At 48.3% G+C, this 23,559-nt stretch overlaps 1 protein-coding gene across 1 annotated transcript in view; it reads left to right on the top strand.

Moving 5' to 3' along the window:
* Window positions 1–482: 482 nt before the first annotated feature.
* Window positions 483–23,559, top strand: part of LOC144133833 (BTB/POZ domain-containing protein 6-like) — a 39,546-nt gene continuing 16,469 nt past the window's right edge. The window contains exon 1 of the mRNA XM_077666915.1: window positions 483–662. Coding sequence (XP_077523041.1) covers window positions 483–662 — 180 coding nt within the window. The remainder of the gene's footprint in view (window positions 663–23,559) is intronic.

Raw genomic sequence — 23,559 nt, 5'->3', positions numbered from 1 at the left:
TGGTCGACGAAATGACCACGGACATTCCTGTGCATGAGCGTCTTGTTCTTGTACTTGTACGCCTAAAAACATGCCTGTCACTAAACTGCCTTGCCACACTATTCTGTACAAGTAAAACGACAGTGCAGAGGCATTTCTATGGTACCCTTCGCAGCCTTGCTGCCATACTCAAAGCAGCCATTCCATGGCCATCAAAAAATGAAATAATGCTGAATATGCCTCATTGCTTTGCTCAATTTCAGGAGGTGCGGGTTGTCCTAGATTGCACAGAAGTGCAGGTAGAGAAATCGCACTGTCAGTCTTACCGCATCCTGACATATTCTTATTACAAGGGAACACACACGGCTAAGGCACTTGTTGGGGTGTCACCTGCTGGCCTTATAACATTCATTAGTAATGGATTTGGAGGTCTTGCATCGGATAAAGCTTGTGTGCTTAAGTCCAATGTGTTGGACAAGCTGAAAAGCTTCGAAGATGACGTAATGGTTGACAAAGGCTTCTGCATTGACGACATGTGTGCAAAACGGGGCCTTGGTGTGGTACAGCCACCATTCCTGCGCTCTGAAGAGCAGTTCTCAGCTGAGGATGCGACTAAAACAGTTCACATTGCCAGAGCTCGAGTGCATGTGGAGAGAGCCATCCAACGCATGAAGGTGTCCAAGGTGCTTAAGGGGCCTATTCCGTGGGATCCTGTTGGGGCGCTCGACCAAATAGTGGTTATTATAGCAGGCATTGTTAACCTGTCAGCTCCGATATTGTCTGAAAAACGATTTAGTGGGGGTGTCCAGTTGCAGTAATTCTTTCAGTGTAATTGTGATTATTGGATTGTAAAGTTGGCACCATGGTCATATTTTTTTGCACTGTCTTCAAAATACCTTACTACAAATCAACTGTCTGCAACTAACACTATTGTTTGCGGTGCCCTTTTCACCACTTAATGCAGCTTATCAGGCTTCATACGCCCTGGCATAACGAAGAATTGTTAAGAATCACAAAATGCTTGTAGCTCCCATTCTCAGCAAATTCAGGCAAACATTGCCTGTTTGCAAATGTCCCTATGAGATCGGTTTGGCTCAATTTATGGGATTTTATGTCCTAAAGTGACCCGGGCTATGAGAGGCGTCGTAGTAGAGGGTTCCGAAATTTTGACTGCCTGGGGTTTCTTTAACATGCGCCGACATTGTATAGCAGACACGCCCTATCATTTTGCCTCCATCAAAATGCGGCAGCTGTGACTGGGTTCATGGCAAGCAGAAAATAACTTCAGGCCTGAGTATGATTCAATCCAGCACTGGCACCAAAAGAGCTGCTTCAGTTTCTCCTGCTGCGGCAAACTTGGCTGTCGCCACAGCTTCTCATATGGTGTGTTTTACTCATAACCTTTTGCACTGTGTATCGTTGTCCTCAGCTTTCATCTTTTTTCTGTGCTTCTAAATGCTTGGAGCGAATTGTGTGTGCTACTGCCGCCGTGCCTGTGCAACGGAGCCAGTCATGCCTACAGATACAAGACCTCGACAAGGTCTCTGAAGCTTTATTTAGGTAGACATGAAAGTGAGAAAAAGAGCAAGGAGGCCAAACTCGCCACTACGACCAGCAAAGAGCTAGTCAGTGCTATTGTGTGCCGAACAGCAAAACTAATTAGGAATGCTCAGCGCACTGCCTGTCAGCAGCAGCCAAAGCATCTGAACGCACCGGCAGATAAATCACAAGAAGTGGCGAATGAAGGCGACCTGGTGATATCAGGCAAAGACCGTGACTTATAGTAATGTATGCCATCTACAGTCCGTGAGCTATGTTAGTGTGAGGTACGCTATTCCACGCAATGCATTTCAAGCTTGCACCCACTTAGTGCGGAGACAGGCTAGAAATTTTTTGCATTATCAGTAAACTCAAGGTTGTGTCTATGGACAGTTATTCTTTTTCTGTTAGGTGAGCCATTAGTGATGGGCCAAAAGCTGTATAGCACTGTTTGCACCTTTTGTTGTGATGGCACTCTAGAGTAAAATTTATTTCTGTCTGGACATATTCTTTGGTGTGTGTGCCTTCAGGCAACTGGGTACTCTGCTATGGTCAGTACTGTTCTATGTTATTGAGCACCTGTATAATGTGCACTTTTAATTAGCACGACATACTTGATAATGCTTAGCATATTGTGAAGTTTTATGCTCAGAAATTTTGATGTATTGTTCAGTGCTGTGCATCTTTCTTTCTCCTGACTTGTTTATTCAGTCATTATTGCATGTTATTGCATTTTTGTTGTGCTTGTACCAGTGGTGATGACGTGCAAAATCAATTGCTATGGTACATGTTGTTCTACTCTGTTTTCGTAAACATTAAGAGCATCGTTCTCATTCTGGTCATGTTCAGTATAGCCTATTAGTGAAACAATGTCATTTGCTGTAGTTAATTTCTGCAGAACATTCATTGTGTGATTTGCAAAGTGTGTGCTTTCTTTCTTTGTGCTATGTGGATTTAATTTAGCCTGTGCACGCCGCATTGCTTTTGTACCTTTCTTCCCATACTATCCTTCAAGGTTATAGCAGTGAATTTAGCACTTTCCAATTATTTTTCTTTCCTGTGAGGTCAAGAAAACGTGATTGTGACGTGCAGACTTTTGCAAACTGCCATCACACATTAACTTGTGTTCTGTTAATTATGAAGTTAAATTAAATAGAAATAAAGCTATAAATGAGATTTGTAGTTTCATGCAAAACACCTTTGAAAATTTACCCTCGAGGCAGAAAATCTTGCCATCAATGAGTTGTAGGGCATGTGCTTTGGAATCACACAAGTGATTTCGAAACTGATCTTTTAGTGCTGTCTTGGGATACATTTTTTGTAAGTCATACTGAAAGGCTGACTGTTTTTGAAACTGGTTATTTTTCCTTCACTGTCTATGTTTTTTTTTTCACCCTTTGCAATTGCTGCATAAAGCGGTATGTTCCTGCTGTGTACAAGTCCAAGAAATTACGTCTCTTCTGCAATATTTTTAACCTTCCTTAAGGTAGCATTGCTTGTTTCTTTAGTGCAACAAGTAAAACAACCACAGGATCACTGTGCACTAGAATGAAAATGTTTATTAAAATTGCACAAAACCTGCAACGCAGTCTTCCTTCTTACAAGCTGCGCTTGTTGGCGTAGCATATCAACCTTATGCAACTTTTGTCAGTATTGGCAGCAGATGTTTAAAATACACGAACTGCAGTTTGCGTACAAAATCATCAATGTGATGGTCACATCGCGCGACATTTACAATGAGTGACTGTACTTAGAATACGCGATGAAATGTGTCATATCCAAGTTCAAAAGGAACATCCCAAGTTGCACTTGAGAAAAATAATTGTGATTTTTGTTTACAAAAAAATTTTCACCATCTTTCTTTAAGTATTTTAACTTCCCTTTATGTGCAATATCAATTGCTTCCCGAGTTTTTCCCAGAAGGGGACTTTTTACCTCAAAGAGGATGACAGGACAACCATTGTTGAACACAACGCCATCAGGGCTGTAGCCAAGCCAAGGGAGGAGAGGGTTCACAAGCAGCCCTATCTTTGTTACAGCATTTGATGTCATTTTGTAATACTCTTCTAGAGCAGGTTCCTCGGAAGCTTTCCCCTACCGAGTAGCCTTGTTTCCTTGCAAACAATAGGCGCGCATTGCGGTCACTTTTTGTTCCCATGACTGGTCTTCTCTGGGTAAAAAGGTGAAATATGCACGGCACTTGCTGCCAGTTATCCGCACTTGCCGTTATCTTTGCCACTTAGTGGTATTCTGGGAGTGGGTTTCTTTGCAGATCCTCGCTGCTTGTTCTTGGGACACTTCTACATACTTCTCGTAAAACTGTTGCCCTGCTTGTGACAGATGACTGTACGAAAATCTATATATTTTAAGTTGAAATTCATCGGTGAATGCCACGTCATGGAAAAGCATCTGTCTGTATGGCATCACTCTGTCAGCAGCCATGTGGCACGCCACCACATGCCCTTTTAATGTTGCGGTGGCATTAGTTTCAGTGGCTTCAGTTTGCCGAAACCTTCCGTGAAAGTGCAGCGCAAGTGCACTATCTGATACTGCTGCCATGAGGCGCTGTCGTATATCGTGCCGTCTCTGCTTTGTAAGTTGCAGTTGTGGCTGCGCCGGCACATGGCACAAATCCTTCAGCTCTTGTGCTTCGTACAGCGGTTTAGATCTCAATCTTCCCCACGCGCTTTCCATATCCGTGCATGTAAGATGTTCAAGATTCTGTATGCCCGTCCTGCAGATGAAGAAAGAAAAGAACACAGGTGTTACTTTGCTAGTGCTTAAAAATGTATGCTTCTCGTATTCAAAGTAGTAAGACATTTGAAGAAGGTGGTAAAAACTGTGCTTATTATATATAAGCAGTTCAGCTCATTAATAATGTATTTATTTGGAAAAATAAAACAGAAAATTTCTTGCCTGTTCATAAACAGCAGCATTGCAATGATGTGCTTGCAGCGTTGTGATTTTCCTGCTTTGCATGCGCACTGGCACTGAAAAAAAGAGGGGGGATTGCACAATCAAATACTGCAACTGAGCTGCCGCGGTGGCTGAGTGGTCATGGTGCTCAGCTGCTCAGCTGAAGAACGTGATTTCGATCCCGGCCGCGGCAGTCGCATTTCGTTTATGTGCGATGTCAGTGCACGAATCCCAGGTAGTAGAAATCACGGAGTGCTCCACTACGGCTTCTCTGATAGCCTTGAGTCGCTTTGAGACGTTAAACCCTACAAACCAAACCAAATACTGAAACTCGTCGCAAACGGCAATGATTTTCATTCAATTTTGCGTGCATGACTTTCTCCCCTAACGCCTCTACAAGCGGAAACATCGTTACGGCTGCCGCGAACGTGTACGCACGGTGCCAAAAACGTAGTAAAGTAGAGCACTCAAAGTTGCGTGCTGTAGAGCAAGTGAATTTAAACCATATCGCGGCACTCTTGGCTGTGCGGTTATTTCTGCTCGGCTGCGCTCGTGCGCAAATATCAGTACTTACTTTAGAATTTCGCTTCATTTCACCCGCACAGCACAACTCGCGTCATCGAGAGAGAGCAATGTGCATTGCCGCTGCTGCATGCACGCGCTTTTCACTGCGATTCCGGCACCGCTTGAGACCGCACTGCCTATGAAACGAGATCTGGCCTCAGTTATCGCAGAGCCGTTTAACATGATCCGATTGTTGCCGCAGCGCAGTGCGATTTATGCCGCTGTGCGACAGAAATGCGTGTCGTTCTCGTCGCAGGGCCACTTAGACAGACTTTCAACAAGGTGGTCGCACTGTCGCAGCGTCGGTGCGGTCGCAGCGACGGCCACATTAGTCAGCCTGGTTGTCTGCTTTGGAAAGGCGAAAACGTATTACTGAACATAATATTACATCATGGCTCGATATTATTACCCATGATTACGAAATCAACGCCTGCCACGATGTTTGACATTTATTGCAGCCGAAGAATTTTCGGCCACTGAAAGGCCACACCGACGCTAGGGCGCTGGTGCCGACGGCACCGACTGAATTCATCGTTGTCCTGTGAAACGGCGGCTGCGATTACCGTCGCAACGACAGTGCGACCGGGCCGTTTTTTTTTCATTCGCGTCGCACCATACTACAATTTGTATGCAAAATGTAGACTCACATACCTGCAACGAGGCATCCATTCCATAAACGCACTTCACTTCGTGCGGCTTCTGCTTCACGTGCGATGTTTGCAAGCAGAGGCCTTGCACTGTCGCAGACGCAGGGTAGCAATCCTTCAGGCTACAGCAGATTAGGTGGCCGGCGTTGAGGACTTATTCGCCTTCAATCAAGCACCTGATTCGTCTTTTCTCTTGTCCAATATGTTTCATTATGTCTCCTAGACACAATGGCCGAGTAAACGAAGGTGGCATGGTTGCTAGCGAGCGAAGAGCACAACAAAGAGACCGGCAGTACGCTGCGCTTATGGACTAGACCAGCTATGCGGCCGCACGGATCATCTCTCCGGGAGCCATATTGGATTGCCTCGCGCGCCACCTATAGCCCGTGGAACTTACAAATAGCGCCGTAGGATCGACGAGTCTCCTTTAGGTTTACCACGCTGTCCTTGTGCACCACCTGACACTGCTCCGAACCGGGGGGACCTGCCGGCCGCAACTTAAGCGCTTCTACTTGCTCTTCTAGTTGGGCCCGCTTATCCCTCTCTTCTTTCCGCTCGCCCACAATTCGCTCCAACAGGTCGGCCTTAGCCCTCTCCCTCTAAGCGACTCGGCGACCTGATCTAGCTTTATCCTCTCCTGTAGTTGAACCTTCAGGCAGATGGCGCTACCGTCACTCGCCATCTGTAGGGGCCGTGGCGTACATTGCGAGGAGGAGGAGGAATTTTTCGCCCACAGGGAGGAGGAGGGATTTTAAAGCGACAGCGTTAAAGAGCTCCTTTCGCGGAAAAGGCGGTGTCGTCGGCGTCAGCCGTGAGCAAAAAACCCCTTCTCCTCCTCCTCGCAATGTACGCCACTGCCCCAACAGATGGCGCGCGACTGCAGCGCCTCCCGCTCGTCTCGTTCGGGCGCAGTGGGGCCGTGCGGACCCGCTAGAATCACGCAGTGAGCGGCGAACAACACAGCGCGCATCCCAAGCGCGTTCACCACGAAGCTTGCGGCTTGCTGCCCGCTAGTTCGGCGCAATGGCTATGCTGGCGATCGTGGCATCGGGTTTGTTGAGAACGATGTGCCGACAAATTACGACTGCAACTAGAGTCCCGCGCGTTTCGGCAAGGCGCCTGGTAGCGCTACTACGCGGTTTGCCGCTCCGTGCGTCCGTTTCACTGTACGTAGCAGAGCAGTTTGTCTAACGGGCAAGGCGTAGCAGAGAACGGGCGATGGCGTTCCGTGGGATCCCTGGCAGTGCTGGAACACACTGCCGCGTTCCACTCGTAAAGGGGCCATGACGTGGTCGTTCTTCATATTAAAGTTTTCTGTTTCAGTAACCAATGCAAGAGCTTATGATTCACTTTCTGAAATTTGGCTGCCTGGACGCGTTATATCTTCCAAAAAATGCGATCGAAATTGAGACCGTGAGACTCCTCCCACCGGCATCGACCGCCATATTGAAAGCTCTCGTGACGTCACAAGCACATGCACGGAGCAACGTCGTCTGCTCCCGTTGCTGCAACATGCGCAGCGAGGTCTCATTCCCCCCTGTACTTTCGCGGGCGATCGAAGTAGCTGTCGTACCCCATATATTAATGACTGGTACCGCAAAAGCGATAATAACAATAACTAAATTCGGTATAAGTAGGGTCCGGTCGCCCTATAGGTCGATGCGACGGCGGTCGACGGTCGGTGGGCTGATCGGTACGCAAGTGCCGTCGCTGGCGCACTGGTCTGTCACACGGGACCGACGACGACGCCAGCACGATCAACGATCGCGTATCGTACTAATTAATGTTAAACAGTCAGCTTAGTGGGAACCGGAAGAGAGTGGTAAGGGACTAGTTGGTATGACATTCTATATACTTAAGAATTTTAAAACTTTTTGGACCTCATATGCTAGCCACGGCGACATATGCGATGTGCGTGCACCAGCGAAGATGTGCTTTCATTCAGTGCCTGCGCATAGAACCGATCGTCGATGCAAGCGACACGGGCAGAAAACGCCGCACGACAGTGCCGCTCGCCGCCGTAGCCTGGGCTTGTGCGGCCGAGCGAAAGCTTCACGCCTGGTGAGGCGACGGCCGGAAAAACTGTGCTTGTGTATCTTATCCGTATCGAAAAAAGCGAAACAAGCGGCTACATATCATATCTTCACTCTTCGTTACTAATGGGTGAGGAACTTTTGCCATATTCTTTAATTTCGGTTGACGGTGGACCGCCGGCCCCTTTCGTGACGAGGCCTTGCGAGTACGCAGGATTCGTGTGTGCGATTTCCGCTATTGCGGAGAGCGAATTCGCGAGTTTTAGCGCCTGCAAATAGCTGCAGAGCGTAGTTCTGGCTACAGTGCCATCAAAGCGACGACTGCCTACATCGCAGGACGCGTGTACAAAAGGGGGAAGTGCCGACATATGTGACCCGATCTGCATAGCATGTGCAGAAGGCAGCTGGCAGCAGCCGTCGGCGGTGACTGTGGGCAACAATTCTGGTTATTTTCATTTTTCAAGTAATGTCCGAACGTATTTTTTAGCTAAACCAATCTAAAATAAATTTTGTTGACATAAGAGAAGGCAAATACAATTAGTGGAAAGAGCCGGTATTCTACGAGAAGTGTCTCCCAAGCGGGCGCTATAGCATCAACGGCACTTATTGCAGTGTTATCATGGTGTGTAAATGAGTAAAAGGGAAATTTGCGAGCCAGAGTGCGTAATATTTAAGATAAGGATAACCCACCTGGCGTTTTATGCCACGCAAACGAGCAGTATTGTTTGCGCGCAGCCATGTAAACAACCTGAGCGCGGGGCTGCAGTTGTGGTAATCGTCGCACTCCTGGGGCACAATGTGCACGCATAGCAAAATTCTGTATGTACTATTATTTCAAAGCACTCATTTAGACGGCGGCGACTACTCATCGGTGCGGACAGTGAAAGCATTCGAGTCACGTAGGGTTTTGCACGCGGCTTGGTTCCTGCAAAAAGGTTCTATGAGCCGAAGGAAATGTATGTTCGACTTACATCGCATACATGCAGCGCTGAAGTCGTCGCACACGGCACTTTTCTCTGCTTCTTTCGTGCCTCAAGGTTACTGCAGTGCACCTTTTGATAATTTGAGTTTAATCATCGAGCGATCAATAGCGGACGAGAACTTGGTAGCTAGCTGCAAAACGCCGCGGCTTTCACGGCGCACATCGGCGAAGGCATGCACGGCACTTGCAGCTTTCCACATACGGGTGCACATGACTGCTCAAAAGAGACCACACTCATAACATACGAGCAGCATGCTTCTAAGCGTAAATAATAAAGCAGGGGTCCATCGATTTCTGTTTCCTCAACAATCGGAAAGTGGGCGCGACGAGCAAGTCCGCTTTCCCAAGGATCACTCAGCTCGCGTTCTATGTTGAAGGCTTCCCAAAAGAGAACACGGAAAATGCGTTTTATTTCGCTAGGCTAAAAGAAAAATCTTTTCGAGCGACCGCTGTCTACGGTGTGCATGCAAGCACCTCAACAGCTCGCAGCAGACGACGCTTGGCGTGTATGCGCTCGTGACGTCACCGATCAGAGGTTGCCAGACCAGCAAGCAGTTCGCAAAAGAAACGAAAAAAATTCGTTTTAAAAATATTTAACGCACAGAATCAACTGAAAATTTGGGCAATTGTAATTTAACCAGTTGGCAATTAAAGGCGATAAGCAGGATACGCGTCAAAATAGGCCGTCAAGGACCCTTTAAAGGCGAAGATTAAGTGCCCGCCAATTTTCTTCGCTCCAGGCCGACGCCGGCGACAGCGGCTTTTCTGCGACGCGAGCTCCTTAACCCTGTCGCGTTAAAAAAATGAGAAATAAACATACTAAGCTGCAAGAGCCCGAGGCGCCCACGTGGTGCAGCATTGCCAAGGAGTACACGGAACGCCATTGTCCGCTCGGCGCGATGCCTTGCCGGTCGGACAATTTTAGCAAAGGAAATGACGCCTGTCGCACATGTCATGGTGGACACCCGAACCGCGCCGTAAGGCAAGGAAAATGAAATGAAAATTGCTTTTAGCAAAGGGATTACGCCTACATTACATATCTCGGTGGACGCAGAAACCGCGCCGCAAGAGAACGAATACTTCCGGAGGGCGGTGCCGACAATTACAACGGAGAAAGGCACAACTTTATAGCAACAGGTGTCAGCAATTAGGGAAGGTGGCTCCTGTGTGGCTCCCAGGTGGGGGTGACGTTCTGAACCCACGAAATCAGTACAGTTTTAGAGGCCTTGTCTGACTTGTTGAGGAGTTGGTCCCAGCTTTACGCAGAGGGAGCTGGCAGGAAGGCCTTTGGGGGCAGGTTATTTTCGCATCCCCAGAGAATGTGCGCCTGAGTGGCGGGTTCTCTGTGGTTGCTATTTGGGCATGTGAGGTCATATTCCAAGTTGGTGATTAGTGATAGCCTGGAGTGGCTGAGAATTGAGTGCGTCTGCAATCTGGCCAGCAGTGTGGCTTGCGCTCTGTAGAGTTCCGGGTGAGGAAAACGAAAAACGGCGTCTCGTCTCTATGAAAATTGGTGATGTCGGCAAAAATCTGGGGGGCTTGAGCAAGGGCGTCTGGATCCGTGGGGCCGGCCGCCCGGATTGTTAATCCTCGGGCAAGTCTGTCGGCCCCTTCCTTTCTAGAGTTGCCCGCATGGGCGGGTACCCAGATTAGGTAAATTTTGCAGTCGGGAGTGCAGGCGCGCAGGGTGCGTGCGGAAGGAAGATAGATGCAGCTTGCCGAGTAATTTACGATTACTCGTTTCGAGTCACTGAGGCCTGTGCGCGTACGGCGATAACCGATGGCCATCACTATCGCTGTCTCTTCCGGTGCGGTGGGGGAGGGGCGCCACCGTGGCGGAGGAGAGAAGGGTAGATTGTGGTGTGGTTGCACAGACCACGTAGGTTGTTGAATCATGCCTTGCCGCGTCGACGTATGCTGCGTCTTCGTCGACGCGATAGAAATCATCCAGTGCTCGAGCTTTGTGCTGACGGCGCTCGCGGTGTACCAGGCAGCATGTTCTTGGGTAGCGGTTTGACGACGAGGCGGCTACGTAGTACGCCTGTCGGAAGAGTGTTGTAGATGCCAAGTTGGAGGAGGAGGTGTGCGCTGGAGTGTTGCGGACACTCTAGAGCAGCCTTGTACACCGAGCGGTTGATGCTGTTTACAGCCTCATCATCTTTTCGGCAAAGGTGAGAGCAAGGGTAGAAGTATACTATCGTGGTGATGAGAAATGCCTGCGTTAGCCGACCATAGGTCGTCCTCTTTCATGCCACTACACCGTGTGGAGGTGAGGCGGATAAGGCAGGTTAACTGGTAAGCTGTGGTGCGGAAGCCGTGTACCGCTTCTGAGTTGCCTGTATTTTTCTGGGCCAGCACGCCCAGGACGCGACAGTTATAACTACGCGTTCCAGTAAACATTAGGTTTGCAGCTGCTTTGAAATGCGTTGGCGCCATTTGAAGCCCTCGTGTGAAGTGCAAACCGCAAAATGTATGAAAACGGCGCCTGCAAGCAATGCGATGCACGTTCCTTCTCCCCGCGTATGTTTCGCGGTAAAGATTACGGCTGCGTTTTCGTGTCGTGGTCGTCAGCAAAAAACGCCAGCCTAATAATAGAATGCAAACAGCATAGCTTCGCTGCCCAACCACCTTCACAGCGTGTATTGGAGGCACAAATTTTTTTTATCGAGCTCAGGCTCAGCTAGATAAACTGCTGCAGGTGATCAAGGTTGGAGCCACGTTGGCCGAAGGGGCACCACCTTTAGCAGGCTGCGAGGTTGTCCGAGATTGGGGCTTCGCCCTCGAGGGGCGCAGCGGGGTTTACGGAGCCTCTCCCAAGCGAACACCCCTAAAGAAAGCCGGGTGCCAGGCCTGGGGCTGCTTGTACCCATTTTTACCGGTGGGTGTCCGGCGGTGGGTTTCGAACCAACCACCTCACGCAGCCGAGACGGGTGCCCAAACCACTGGACCACGGCGCAGTGACGGCTAAAGCCCCTCAATGAAGAGAAATTAACAAAAGCTTTGACACAATGGCAAGACGGGCGAGTCGGTGATACATACTTAATGAAAAATTGCGCAAAAGACGGGGACAAGTGAAAGGCAAGTAGCGCTGGTCTTGTTGTTTCCTTCACTTGTCCCCGCCTTTTGCTCTATTTTCCCTTAAGTAAAAAGCTTTGAACTTTCCGGCTTTCAACGTCTAGCGCGCGGCCGGATTACGGAGCGTTCATTGGCCGAGGCTCTGTGGTCACGTGTAAGCGTGCGCTTTTTGGCTCCGCAGCAGACGCCGGCGCCATTGTGCGGGGTAGAAATCCCGCTTAGTTTTCTTTTTGCGCGAGTGAATTTTGGCGGGAAGCATTTCTCTTGCTTTGTCGGCGTCTACGTGATGCGGCGACGCCGAGCTTCTGCTGCTCTTACGGGTGCATTAACCGACGTGGCAGCGCGAAAAGTTTCTTCGTCATTCCGTTCAGAAAAAGCAACGCGACTCGCCGAATGGTTTGTCTGCATAGGATCGGCAGGGAAAACTTTGATAATGTGCTGGATCCGGGTCCTTGGGATGTGAGTGGTCCCTCTTAAGCTCTCATGTTGCGCTTTTTTTCGGAGGATTTGGTGGGAAGCGCGAGAAACTGCAGTCTTTCTTCGCAGTTAATGTTGTTTGCCATGGTTGTAGATAGATTCGTTCAATCGCTGGCAACGAAAGCCGCGCTTCTCATTGTCTTAGCCCCCATTTACGCTGATGGCTCTCCTAGGCTCTGAGGAGTAGCTTTGATTTCGCACGCATTACATGGTGTATTGGTTTGTTTCTAGTCGGACTCGTTCGCGGGCTCGACTCGAAACTTGGGCTTCATGCTGTTTGGGCTCCTCTGTTCAAGCTGTTCGCGGTGTTGTTCTAGGCTTCATGTTGCGGGCATTGCTGGATATATTTGTTTCGTTGCAGTTGGAATCCTTCGCTCACGAACATGATACCAAAGTGGCGGTTCTCGCTGTTGAAGCCATAGCTGCTCGTGCGGCTCGCGGTGCAGGTCTCGCATTAATGTTGCGCGTATTGCTGAGCGTACTTATTCTGTGAAAGGTCATACCAAAATCGGTATATTCTTTGACATTACTGTGCCTAGGCACAGTAACCGCAGTTATCACTTGTATACTCAATATCTGCGTAGATAATACTTCAGCTCCATTAAAAATGCAGAAATTTTGTATTTGTGTCTTCAATTGTTGCGTCAATCAACTTCTTAAACAAAAAACGTGATCGCGTGAAACCGAACTGAGTAAATACGTGTTTTGGTTTTTCAGCGCTTGATTTTTTTTTTTCACTTTGCTTCCACCGAATGCGATTTATTAACTGCGGAAGTCCAGGCTGCTGCGTATTATTAATGGTAATTACACGAATTCACGCGGCATCTGAACGCTCCCAGTAACCCTTGCGAGATGCAACGGCGAAGACCCTGCCATTGGCTGTCAGTGAGCGGACAAGCGTATGCGCTTCCTCAGTATAACCTCCGTGACATATAAGTGTCAAAATAAAGGCCATTAACTGCAGTGGCAGCGACGTAAACCGACGCACTGGCTACGGAAAAAGTACGAAGAAAGCATTGCGTGTGGTCTTGCTGGAGGCTTTCGCTCAGCCTGTTTGTGGACTACACTCCGTGTGTTCAGAGGAGTAAAGGAGCTGTGAAACCTCGTCCGTGATGAAAGTGGAGGGTGCGATGGATGTTTGGCGCGTGTAGATGAAGGTTTAAGCGCGTGCGAAAGAGACACTGCACCAGAGGTTCAAAATTAATGCCTGACAGGCACCGCAGTCATGACTTCGATCCCGGACAATGATAATAATGTGTTCCCCGCGATGATATGCAGTCGGCCAGGCGGGTATTAAAATATGCGCTCTGTGGGCTTATTGTACAGATGCTAACAGTGTTTTCTTTCTGTTAAAAATCAACATGCGCTAATACTCAAGGAGGCGCGTGAAACCAAACGAAAAATCATGCCACGAAACATGGCGTCGCGTTTGCGCACTCTGAGAACGAACTACTAAATATATCTTGCGCTTAAATCCCACCAACGCGTTCTCGCCCAAACAATTTTCTGTTTTCCTCTGAAGAAATTCCTTGGTAGGTCGATGATCGTGACTTCATCAGCATCGACATATTTAAAAATGTATGGACTTGAATGCTCGATCAAGTACTTTCCATGTTAGCATATAACCCGACTTGCTAATCTACCTTAACTCCCTCATTAATCGTCCCTTACGCATCATTATCGCTCACTTACTCCCGCTAAGTGGCCTTAATCAATTTTATGGCTCGGCCAACTTCCACATGCTATCGCATTTTCTTTAGACTATGTTTAAGAAGGCCTCTAAGTAGCTTGCGTATCTGTTGGTTCTTCCTGTGTTTTCTATTTTTGATCTTTAACGTATTAGCATATCCCCAACTTGCACACCCCTTCCATTGATTTAACATGATGTGTTGCATGGTCAAATATTAGAATGATGCTCTTTTCGATTGGCTCTGTCTTGCTTGCGATTGCTCTCGCTAAAAAATATTATTAATTTATCCAATTTGTTAGAACAACCCCCCCCCCCACAAACCTATTAACAACCATCTAGACCACTTTCTCCGGTGTAATATGCTTTTAGTATTTTAGAAATAATTTTCAAATTGTTGTTCTTACATGGCCAACTATTATCCTCATCCCCTGCCCTTTGTCGATCTGCATTACTGGCCACTAAGGAAACCCTTAACGATTTTATGCGACACACGTCGGTATCTGCCATTTCGGTAACAGCTATAACAGATCCTCGCTGGCTAGAAAAGGAGGTAAGAAGGTTGGAGTTTCTCTCAATTTTTGTTCTACAGCAGGCAAGGAAAGGATATAAAAAGATTCAAAGGCACAATCGGGAGTACAGATCAAAACTCTTAGAAAATTTGGTTGCCGTGATTGTGATTGGAAGTTTTTTAAGGAAGAGGAACTTTAATGCTCTTGTGACGGTAAAGTGGATGTGGTTGAGAAAATCACGGATATGTACGCACCTCTAGCCATGTGTTGGAACATAGATAATGCGGATGTCTTCTTGGGCCAAACTATTTTTATCATCGCAACAGTAATAGAACTTCTAGTATGCATAAATATTGGCAGCATTGCTAAACGAAGCCGATCCACGGCTTTATATTAGATTATTTATTAGATTTAGAAAGGAACCTTGCACGGTTAGCGGAAAGAATCTTATGCAAGCTGAAGGTAAAGGCGGCACCTCACCCTCAGGGGGAGCAGGAAAAGGCACGAAGGAAGGTCGTGTGCGCCCTTTATCTACACGCTGTCTCACATCGTCTGAAGAAGATCACTGCGCGGTAGAATGTGCAGGTGGTGTAATCTGGCGATCATATAGTTGGGAAAGTGTGCGATGCTGGGCGGCACCTTATTTTCCGGGGCAGCAGGAAGAGGCCCGAAGGAACGTCGTAGGCATCCTGTATCTACACGCTGTCTCTCATTGTCTGAAGAAAATCGCTGCGCGGTAGAATGTGCAGGTGGCGTAATCTGGCGATCATATAGTTGGGAAAGTGTGCGATGCTGGGCGGCACCTTATTCTCCGGGGCAGCAGGAAGAGGCCCGAAGGAACGTCGTAGGCATCCTGTATCTACACGCTGTCTCACATCGTCTGAAGAAAATCGCTGCGCGACAGAAGGTGCAGGTGGTGTACTCTGCCGACCATATAGTTGGGAATGTGTGCGCTGCTAGGCGGCACCTTATTCCCCGAGGAAGCAGTAAGAGTCGCGAAGGAAGGTCGTGTGCATCCTGTACCGACACGGTGTCTCGCATTGTCTGAAGATCGCTGCGCGACAGAATGTGCAGGTGGTGTAATCTGCCAATCATATACTTGGGAAAGTCCGCGCTGCTAAAGCGGCGCCTTATTCTCCGGGGCATCAGGAAGAGGCAAGAAGGGAGGTCGGGAGAATCCTGTATCTACACGCTGTCTCATGTCGTCTGAAGAACATCGCTGCGCAGCAGAATGTGCAGGTGGTGTACTCTGGCGACCATAAAGTTCGGAAAGTGTGCGTTGCTGAGGCGGCACCTTATTCTCCGGGCCAGCAGGAAGAGTACTCTCGAAGAAATGTCATGTGCATCCAGTTTATGCACGGTGTCTCACATCGTCTGAATAATATCGCTGCGCAGCAGAATGTGCAGGTGGTGTACTCTGCCGATCATAAAGTTGGGATAGTGTGCGTTGCTGGGGCGGCACCTTATTCTCCGGGCCAGCAGGAAGTGAAGTCTCGTAGAAAGGTCATGCGCATCCAGTTTATGCACGGTGTCTCACATCGTCTGAAGAAGGTCGCTGCGCGGCAGAATGTACAGGTGGTGTACTCTGCCGATCATAAAGTTCGGATAGTGTGCGTTGCTGAGGCGGCACCTTATTGTCCGGGCCAGCAGGAAGAGAAGTCTCGAAGAAAGGTCATGTGCATTCAGTTTATGCACGGTGTCCCACATCGTCTGAATACTATAGCTGCGCGGCAGACTGTGCAGGTGGTGTACTCTGCCGATCATAACGTTGGGATAGTGTGCGTTGCTGAGGCCGCACCATATTCTCCGGGGCAGCAGGAAGAGAAGTCTCGAAGAAAGTTCATGTGCATCCAGTTTATGCACGGTGTCTCACATCGTCTGATTAATATCGCTGCGAATCGGAATGTGCAGGCGATGTACTCTGCCAATCATAAAGTTGGGAGAGTGTGCGTTGCTGGCGCGGCACCTTATTCTCCGGGCCAGCAGGAAGTGAAGTCTCGAAGAAAGGTCATGCGCATCCAGTTTATGCACGGTGTCTCACATCGTCTGAAGAAGGTCGCTGCGCGGCAGAATGTACAGGTTGTGTACTCTGCCGATCATAAAGTTCGGATAGTGTGCGTTGCTGAGGCGGCACCTTATTGTCCGGGCCAGCAGGAAGAGAAGTCTCGAAGAAAGGTCATGTGCATTCAGTTTATGCACGGTGTCTCATGTCGTCTGAATATTATCGCTGCGCATCAGAATGTGCAGGTGATGTACTCTGCCGATCATAAAGTTGCGATAGTGTGCGTTGCTGGTGCGGTACCTTATTCTCCGGGCCAGCAGGAAGAGAAGTCTCGAAGAAAGGTCATGTTCATCCAGTTTATGCACCGTGTCTCACATCGTTTGAATACTATCGCTGCGCGGCAGAATGTGCAGGTGGTGTACTCTGCCGATCATAAAGTTGGGATAGTGTGCGTTGCTGAGGCGGCACATTATTCTCCGGGCCAGCAGGAATAGAAGTCTCGAATAAAGGTCATGTGCATCTAGTTTATGCTCGGTGTCTCACATCGTCTGAATATTATCGCTGCGCGGCAGAATGTGCAGGTGGTGTACTCTGCCGATCATAAAGTTGGGATAGTGTGCGTTGCTGAGGCGGCACCTTATTATCCGGGCCAGCAGGAAGAGAAGGCTCGAAGAAAGGTCATGTGCATTCAGTTTATGCACGGTGTCCCACATCGTCTGAATACTATAGCTGCGCGGCAGACTGTGCAGGTGGTGTACTCTGCCGATCATAACGTTGGGATAGTGTGCGTTGCTTAGGCCGCACCATATTCTCCGGGGCAGCAGGAAGAGAAGTCTCGAAGAAAGGTCATGTGCATCCAGTTTATGCACGGCGTCTCACATCGTCTGAATAATATCGCTGCGAATCAGAATGTGCAGGCGATGTACTCTGCCGATCATAAAGTTGGGATAGTGTGCGTTGCTGTCGCGGCACTTTGTTCTCCGGGCCAGCTGGAAGAGAAGTCTCGAAGAAAGGTCATGTGCATCCAGTTTATGCACGGTGTCTCACATCGTCTGAAGAAGGTCGCTGCGCGGCTGAATGTGCAGGTGATGTACTCTGCCGATCATAAAGTTGGGATAGTGTGCGTTGCTGAGGCGGCACCTTATTATCCGGGCCAGCAGGAAGAGAAGGCTCAAAGAAAGGTCATGTGCATCCAGTTTATGCACGGTGTCCCACATCGTCTGAATACTATAGCTGCGCGGCAGACTGTGCAGGTGGTGTACTCTGCCGATCATAACGTTGGGATAGTGTGCGTTGCTTAGGCCGCACCATATTCTCCGGGGCAGCAGGAAGAGAAGTCTCGAAGAAAGGTCATGTGCATCCAGTTTATGCACGGCGTCTCACATCGTCTGAATAATATCGCTGCGAATCAGAATGTGCAGGCGATGTACTCTGCCGATCATAAAGTTGGGATTGTGTGCGTTGCTGGCGCGGCACTTTGTTCTCCGGGCCAGCTGGAAGAGAAGTCTCGAAGAAAGGTCATGTGCATCCAGTTTATGCACGGTGTCTCACATCGTCTGAAGAAGGTTGCTGCGCGGCAGAATGTACAGGTGGTGTACTCTGCCGATCATAAAATTCGGATAGTTTGCGTTGCTGAGGCGGCACCTTATTCTCCGGGCCAGCAGGAAGAGAAGTCTGGAAGAAAGGTCATGTGCATCCAGTTTATGCACAGTATCTCACATCGTCTGAAGAAGGTCGCTGCGCGGCTGAATGTGCAGGTGATGTACTCTGCCGATCATAAAGTTGGGATAGTGTGCGTTGCTGAGGCGGCACCTTATTCTCCGGGCAAGCAGGAAGAAAAGTGTCGAAGAAAGGTCATATGCATCCAGTTTATGCACGGTGTCTCACATCGTCTGAAGAAGGTTGCTGCGCGGCAGAATGTGCAGGTGGTGTACTCTGCCGATCATACGGATAGTGTGCGCTACTAAGGCCGCACCTTATTCTCCAGGGCAGCTGGAAGAGGCAAGAAGGAAGGTAGTGTGCATCCTCTATCTACATGGTGTCTCACATTGTCTGAAGAAGATCGCTGCGCGACAGAATGTGCAGGTGGTGTAATCTGCCGATCATAAAGTTGGGAAAGTGCGCGCTACTAAGGGGGCACCTTATCTTCCGGGGCAGCAGGATAAGGCTCCAAGGAAGGTCGTGTGCATTCTGTATCTACACGCTATCTCACATCATCTGAAGAAGGTCGCTGCGCGGCATAATGTGCAGGTGGTGTACTCTGCCGATAAAAAAGTTGGGAAAATGTGCGCTGCTGAGGCGGCACCTTATTCTCCTGGGCAGCAGGAAGAGAAGGGGTTCGAAGGAAGGTCGTCTGCATCCCGTATGTGCACAGTGTCTCACATCGTCTGAAGAAGTTGGCTGCGCGGCAGAATTTGCAGGTGGTGTACTCTGCCGATCATAAAGTTGGGAAAGTGCGCGCTACTAAGGCGGCACCTTTACTTCCGGGGCAGCAGAAAAAAACTGGAAGGAAGGTCGTGTGCATTCTGCATCTACACGCTGTCTCACATCGTGTGAAGAAGGTCGCTGCGCGGCATAATGTGCAGGTGGTGTACTCTGACGATTATAAAGCTGGGAAAGTGTGCGCTGCTAAGGCGGCGGCACCTTATTCTCCGGGGCAGCAGGAAGAGGAGAGGATCGAAAGTAGGTCGTGTGCATACCGTATATGCACGATGTCTCACGTGGTCTGAAGATCGCTGCGCGGCAGAATGTGCAGGTCGTGTACTCCGCCGAATATATGGTTCGGAAAGTGTGCGCTGCTGTGCACAAGACGCTGGATGCGGCCTCTTTCAGTAAAGATATTCTTCAGTGGAGATTTTGTTTTCTTATGGAGTTTAAGAGAATAGCGGATCGACGTTCAGTATGATGATACTTCCGTTGTCATGGCTTCCGGTTGGCAATGCCACACTCGTGTGGCATTGCCACACGATTGTGGCGAAACCATCCGTGGCTTTACAAGAATATGAGAAAGCCTTCCTCTATAAGAGCCTTCCATCCGCAGTGTAATCTTCGATGTGTTTCTGATTTTTTTGTTTTTCTTCGTGCGTTTTTCACCTTTGCATTTCACGTGTTTTTCCTATAAAATTTAGTTGCTAGACCGCGCCCGCGTCCTCCTCTCTTTTCTAGGTCCGTTGTTCGTTTCGGGCTGAAGCAATCCGCTGTACGAGAATTTCTGGGTACGCATCGGCCTTCACTACAGCGCCAATCAATGAGCTCCATCTCCTACGGAGTGCACTGGCTAACACTGCGGAAATAACATTCTTGATACCACTACACTGATTATGTTATGTTGTTTTTTCTTTTTGTGAGCACTACCCTTTTTTAATGGCGCATTGCATTCAAAGTATTTTTCAATAAACAAATAAACAATGTCACTAAATTTTTTTGGGCATCTATGAAATTTCGTTAATGAAAAGACAAATTGTCCAGGCATTTTTTAATTTTTTTACCTAGACATTTATCTGTAAGCAAAAAGAATGCCATGTGTCCTTCATCACTTTGATGAAGGACGGCGGGCAAAGCAAGCATGTCTCCTAGCATTGTTTTCTCCATGAAGATCTTCTTTGTTTGACATGTACCCTAACCCATGGAGCTCAGATAAGTCAAAGAACTGTGTAATCCCAGATGCGGAGGAGGCATTGCGTGCGATTGAAGTGAAGTTGAATATTACTGGCTAAAGAGGGGCACTTAAACCACTCGATGGGCTACGTATCAGCAACTTGCATCCTTAATTAATTCTTCTGCGTTTTGAAGTGCCGCTTCATGCGCAAAATTCTCGGAAATAAATTTTGAAAAGTAGAAAAATATAGGTTACTGTTCGGGAAATGAAGTAATGGTCGATCCTTCTTGTATGTAGCAAAATCTTTTTTTTAAGTATTTCCTTTATCGCAGAAAACATTTAAGATTACCATAGAAGACCAATGGGTAACGCTCTTGACGATAGCAAAAGCGTTAATATAAAAAAAAATGCAAGGCCGCCGTCTGCTCATCTGCAGACATACTGATTGCTATACTGAAATCTCACATTATATGAAATACATTGCGTTCATAAACTGATTTCCTATCAAAGATGCTTTTGACCAGGGTTGTTGGATATGTCTTCATCATTATCATATCGAGTGTGACGATCCACGCTCCGTTTGTGGGTAATGAATGTATTTGCTTTGTCTTGTCGGAAACAAGTTGTGGTTGCCGTCCAGAACCATGCACGCAACAGCGCTAATGGAAGAAATGGAGTAAACAACTCATTGAATGATGGATCATCCCCGCAGAGTTCAATCACAGCGCCCTATAATGCTGAGTTTGAAGACACATTTGATGAGAGAGGAGCGCCGTTCTGAATAAAGCTGTCTTCGTGGGAAACCTGCTTTTTGCTTGAAAAGTAGAAAATGCCAATTGTGCTTGTAGAAGATATGGAAAGAGAGAAAAAAATTTCTCAGAAAATTACATGAAAACCACAGCCAAATTTTCTGCCCGGATGCGTGCTTTTCAGTGGTGAATAACAACAGTAGCAGTGAACAAAGGTCATTGCCTAATTCGGCATGCGCGTGCTTCTGGATGGAGGACAACAACCATGACAACAAGATCGAATATTCGGAATGCCTTGCCAGGGTTCAGACCGATCGTCAGTCGTCTATAAGAGCTACAAACACGCGTTAAACCCTATACTGTGTATTTCCCAGTGACTGCTTCAAGCCCATTGCATGAGATCTCATTATGGCATTGGCTATGCTCTTTCAATGCGGTTGGACACTGCAGTTATGAAAGAGAAAAAAGAGGAAAAGTCAGCCAATGCGGAGCTTGTCTGCAAAAAGAAAAAGAATTTGTTCAATCTCCCAATTAACCGACGTGTAGCAACCACGGTGTAAGAATATAATATATTCTTTCACCGCGGAAACAACTCGACCGGCAGAGTATGTAACGACGCACCTTGCGCCGAGCTCGTGCAGGCATCCAGTCAGCCCAACCGCCGCAGTGCGACCAGAGACTGGGGCGTGTGCCGCAGGAAAAATTATGCACAAACATCTCCAACCAGATGCGGCAATTGGACTGATCTCGCAAGAGACGTCCTCAGTTTACGTGGCAAGCTACGCCGGAATAAGCTGCACAGCGACGAAATTTTGGGGAACACTTTAGCCCCGCCTTTAAAGGTATGGCGCGTCAGCGGCTGTCCCTCTGCCCACGCAGACGCGGGCATTGTGCGGACATTGGGCTTGGATAGTTTCTCTATCAAGTCCTTCTAAGACATGGAGGAAGGACAGAACTGAAGAGAGGCGCTTACGTCATGTTTTCTGAAGCCGCTCCCCCCCCCCCCCCCCTTTTCTTCCTTGGCCGCCGTCTCGGCGCGCTTGCGCGTGCGCAGCAGACGATGTAGCAGACGATAACTCGCATCTAGATGGCTGCTGAGTTTCTACCTCTTCCTCCAACTTAAAGGTTAGTTTTTAACGTGATCTTGGACAATACGTTTTAGAAATATTTTCAATAAATGTAGTACTATAGACCTATTCTACACGTTAATATTTAGCGCTAAACGTGTATAGTAGTTTGTAGTTGTTTCCAGACGCTTTAAAAACATTATGAGTTCCGTGGTAGCTGCAGCTGGGTTTCTCCAACGTGCGCTGACATCGCAAACCATACTTGTTCAATTCGAGGCCACCGAAAAGCCGCCGCCGCGGCCGGGATCGCACCCGCAACCTTCAGATCAGTAGCCGAGTGCCACAGCCACTAATCTAGCCATCGTGCCGCGTTTTATTTTGTATTTGCTTTCTGAGATAATGAATGCTGCCGAAATTTATTGTTGCGCAAACTGGTTGGGTCGTTGCACTTATATTGCATTTATTTTTTCTGCTTGACACAAGGGAAGAGAAGCTATTGTCTCTCGGCGCTTAGTGTGTTAGAAAAGTGTTAACAATTCGAATAAAAAATCTCCCAACATGTGAAAGTGGGAGACTAATAATAATCAAGATTGCACATTAGCCTGGCTGGCGTACAACGGTTAATAATTGCCAAAGGCTTATAACAGAAGCGCCAATTAGGTTTCTTTGTTGCCTCGTGGACTGGGCGCCATTTTCACCTTCGTAACATAGACTGCTTTCGGTGGCTAAACATACGAAGTAGCACATCACATTTTGAGTGAAAAAATAAATAAAAAGCATGCTATTTTGCATGAAAAACGGGGCTGAATCGACCTCCGGAACGGTTCGGAATGGCTCCTTTGAATCTTTCCGGTTCCGGGCAAAATGGCTGGTTTCGACACCGGTTTCACACGCTGCTCAGAACACACTTCTAGACTCCAGTGTATTGATGCGCCGGCACTATGGACTTCAACAAGTGTTTTGGGGAATGGTTCAGTTCTACACACCTGCGCAAACCTTATATGCAAGCAACCGAACGCTACTTTAATTGACCGCCAAACCGCATGCTGCTTGACTCTGATGCAGGGCTTGTATACGTGAAAGGGCGGTAGCATCCGCGGTACTCCTGACGGCAGAAGATGCTCAACGCTCTCTCCAAACACTCTCAAGCATCGTTACCGCGCTGCCGTTTCTAAGTTTATCTCCCTGGACAGCTAGCGCTCCTTTATCCCGTCGTGTGAACTTACAGTGCCGCTGCTGTGTAAAAAGGCTGTAACCGTAAAGTTTCGTTTCGTGCGCGTTTCGTGCGTGCCTTGTACAGGCGCACAACGAAGACGGCGGCTTTGGAGAGCGTATTTTGCAAACCAGTGCGACGAAACTCAGAGCTTCCAATTGAAATCAACTGGCAGTGATACACAGGCTCAAGTCGTGAGTAATGTGCAGCTTTGCCGTATTTCCACCGCGGTGTGTTACGACCCATCGTCGTGGCTGCCGTCAAAGTACTTGCGCAGAGAAATGTCAGCAGTTGGCGCGGATCTCATGGTGTCGTGCTGGGCGCTGCAGATCAGATTTGACCTCGGCGGTGGCTTGATTTGAGGTTTGCTTCCGCTTGGGATAATGTGTTCTGCCTGGAAGCTAGTGCATTGCTTCATGTTCTTAGAGTACGGCGACGACCCTGCATTAACTGTGCAGTACAAAGTTTTGCATCTTAAGTGTCAGCATTCAGGCTGGATACTGAATTTAAAAGCGCACT

This window comes from Amblyomma americanum, chromosome 5 (genome assembly GCF_052857255.1).
Source record: "Amblyomma americanum isolate KBUSLIRL-KWMA chromosome 5, ASM5285725v1, whole genome shotgun sequence".
Taxonomy (NCBI): Eukaryota; Metazoa; Arthropoda; class Arachnida; order Ixodida; family Ixodidae; genus Amblyomma; species Amblyomma americanum.
The sequence above is the reverse complement of the archived record's forward strand: the minus strand, read 5'-3'. Positions and strand labels throughout refer to the sequence as shown.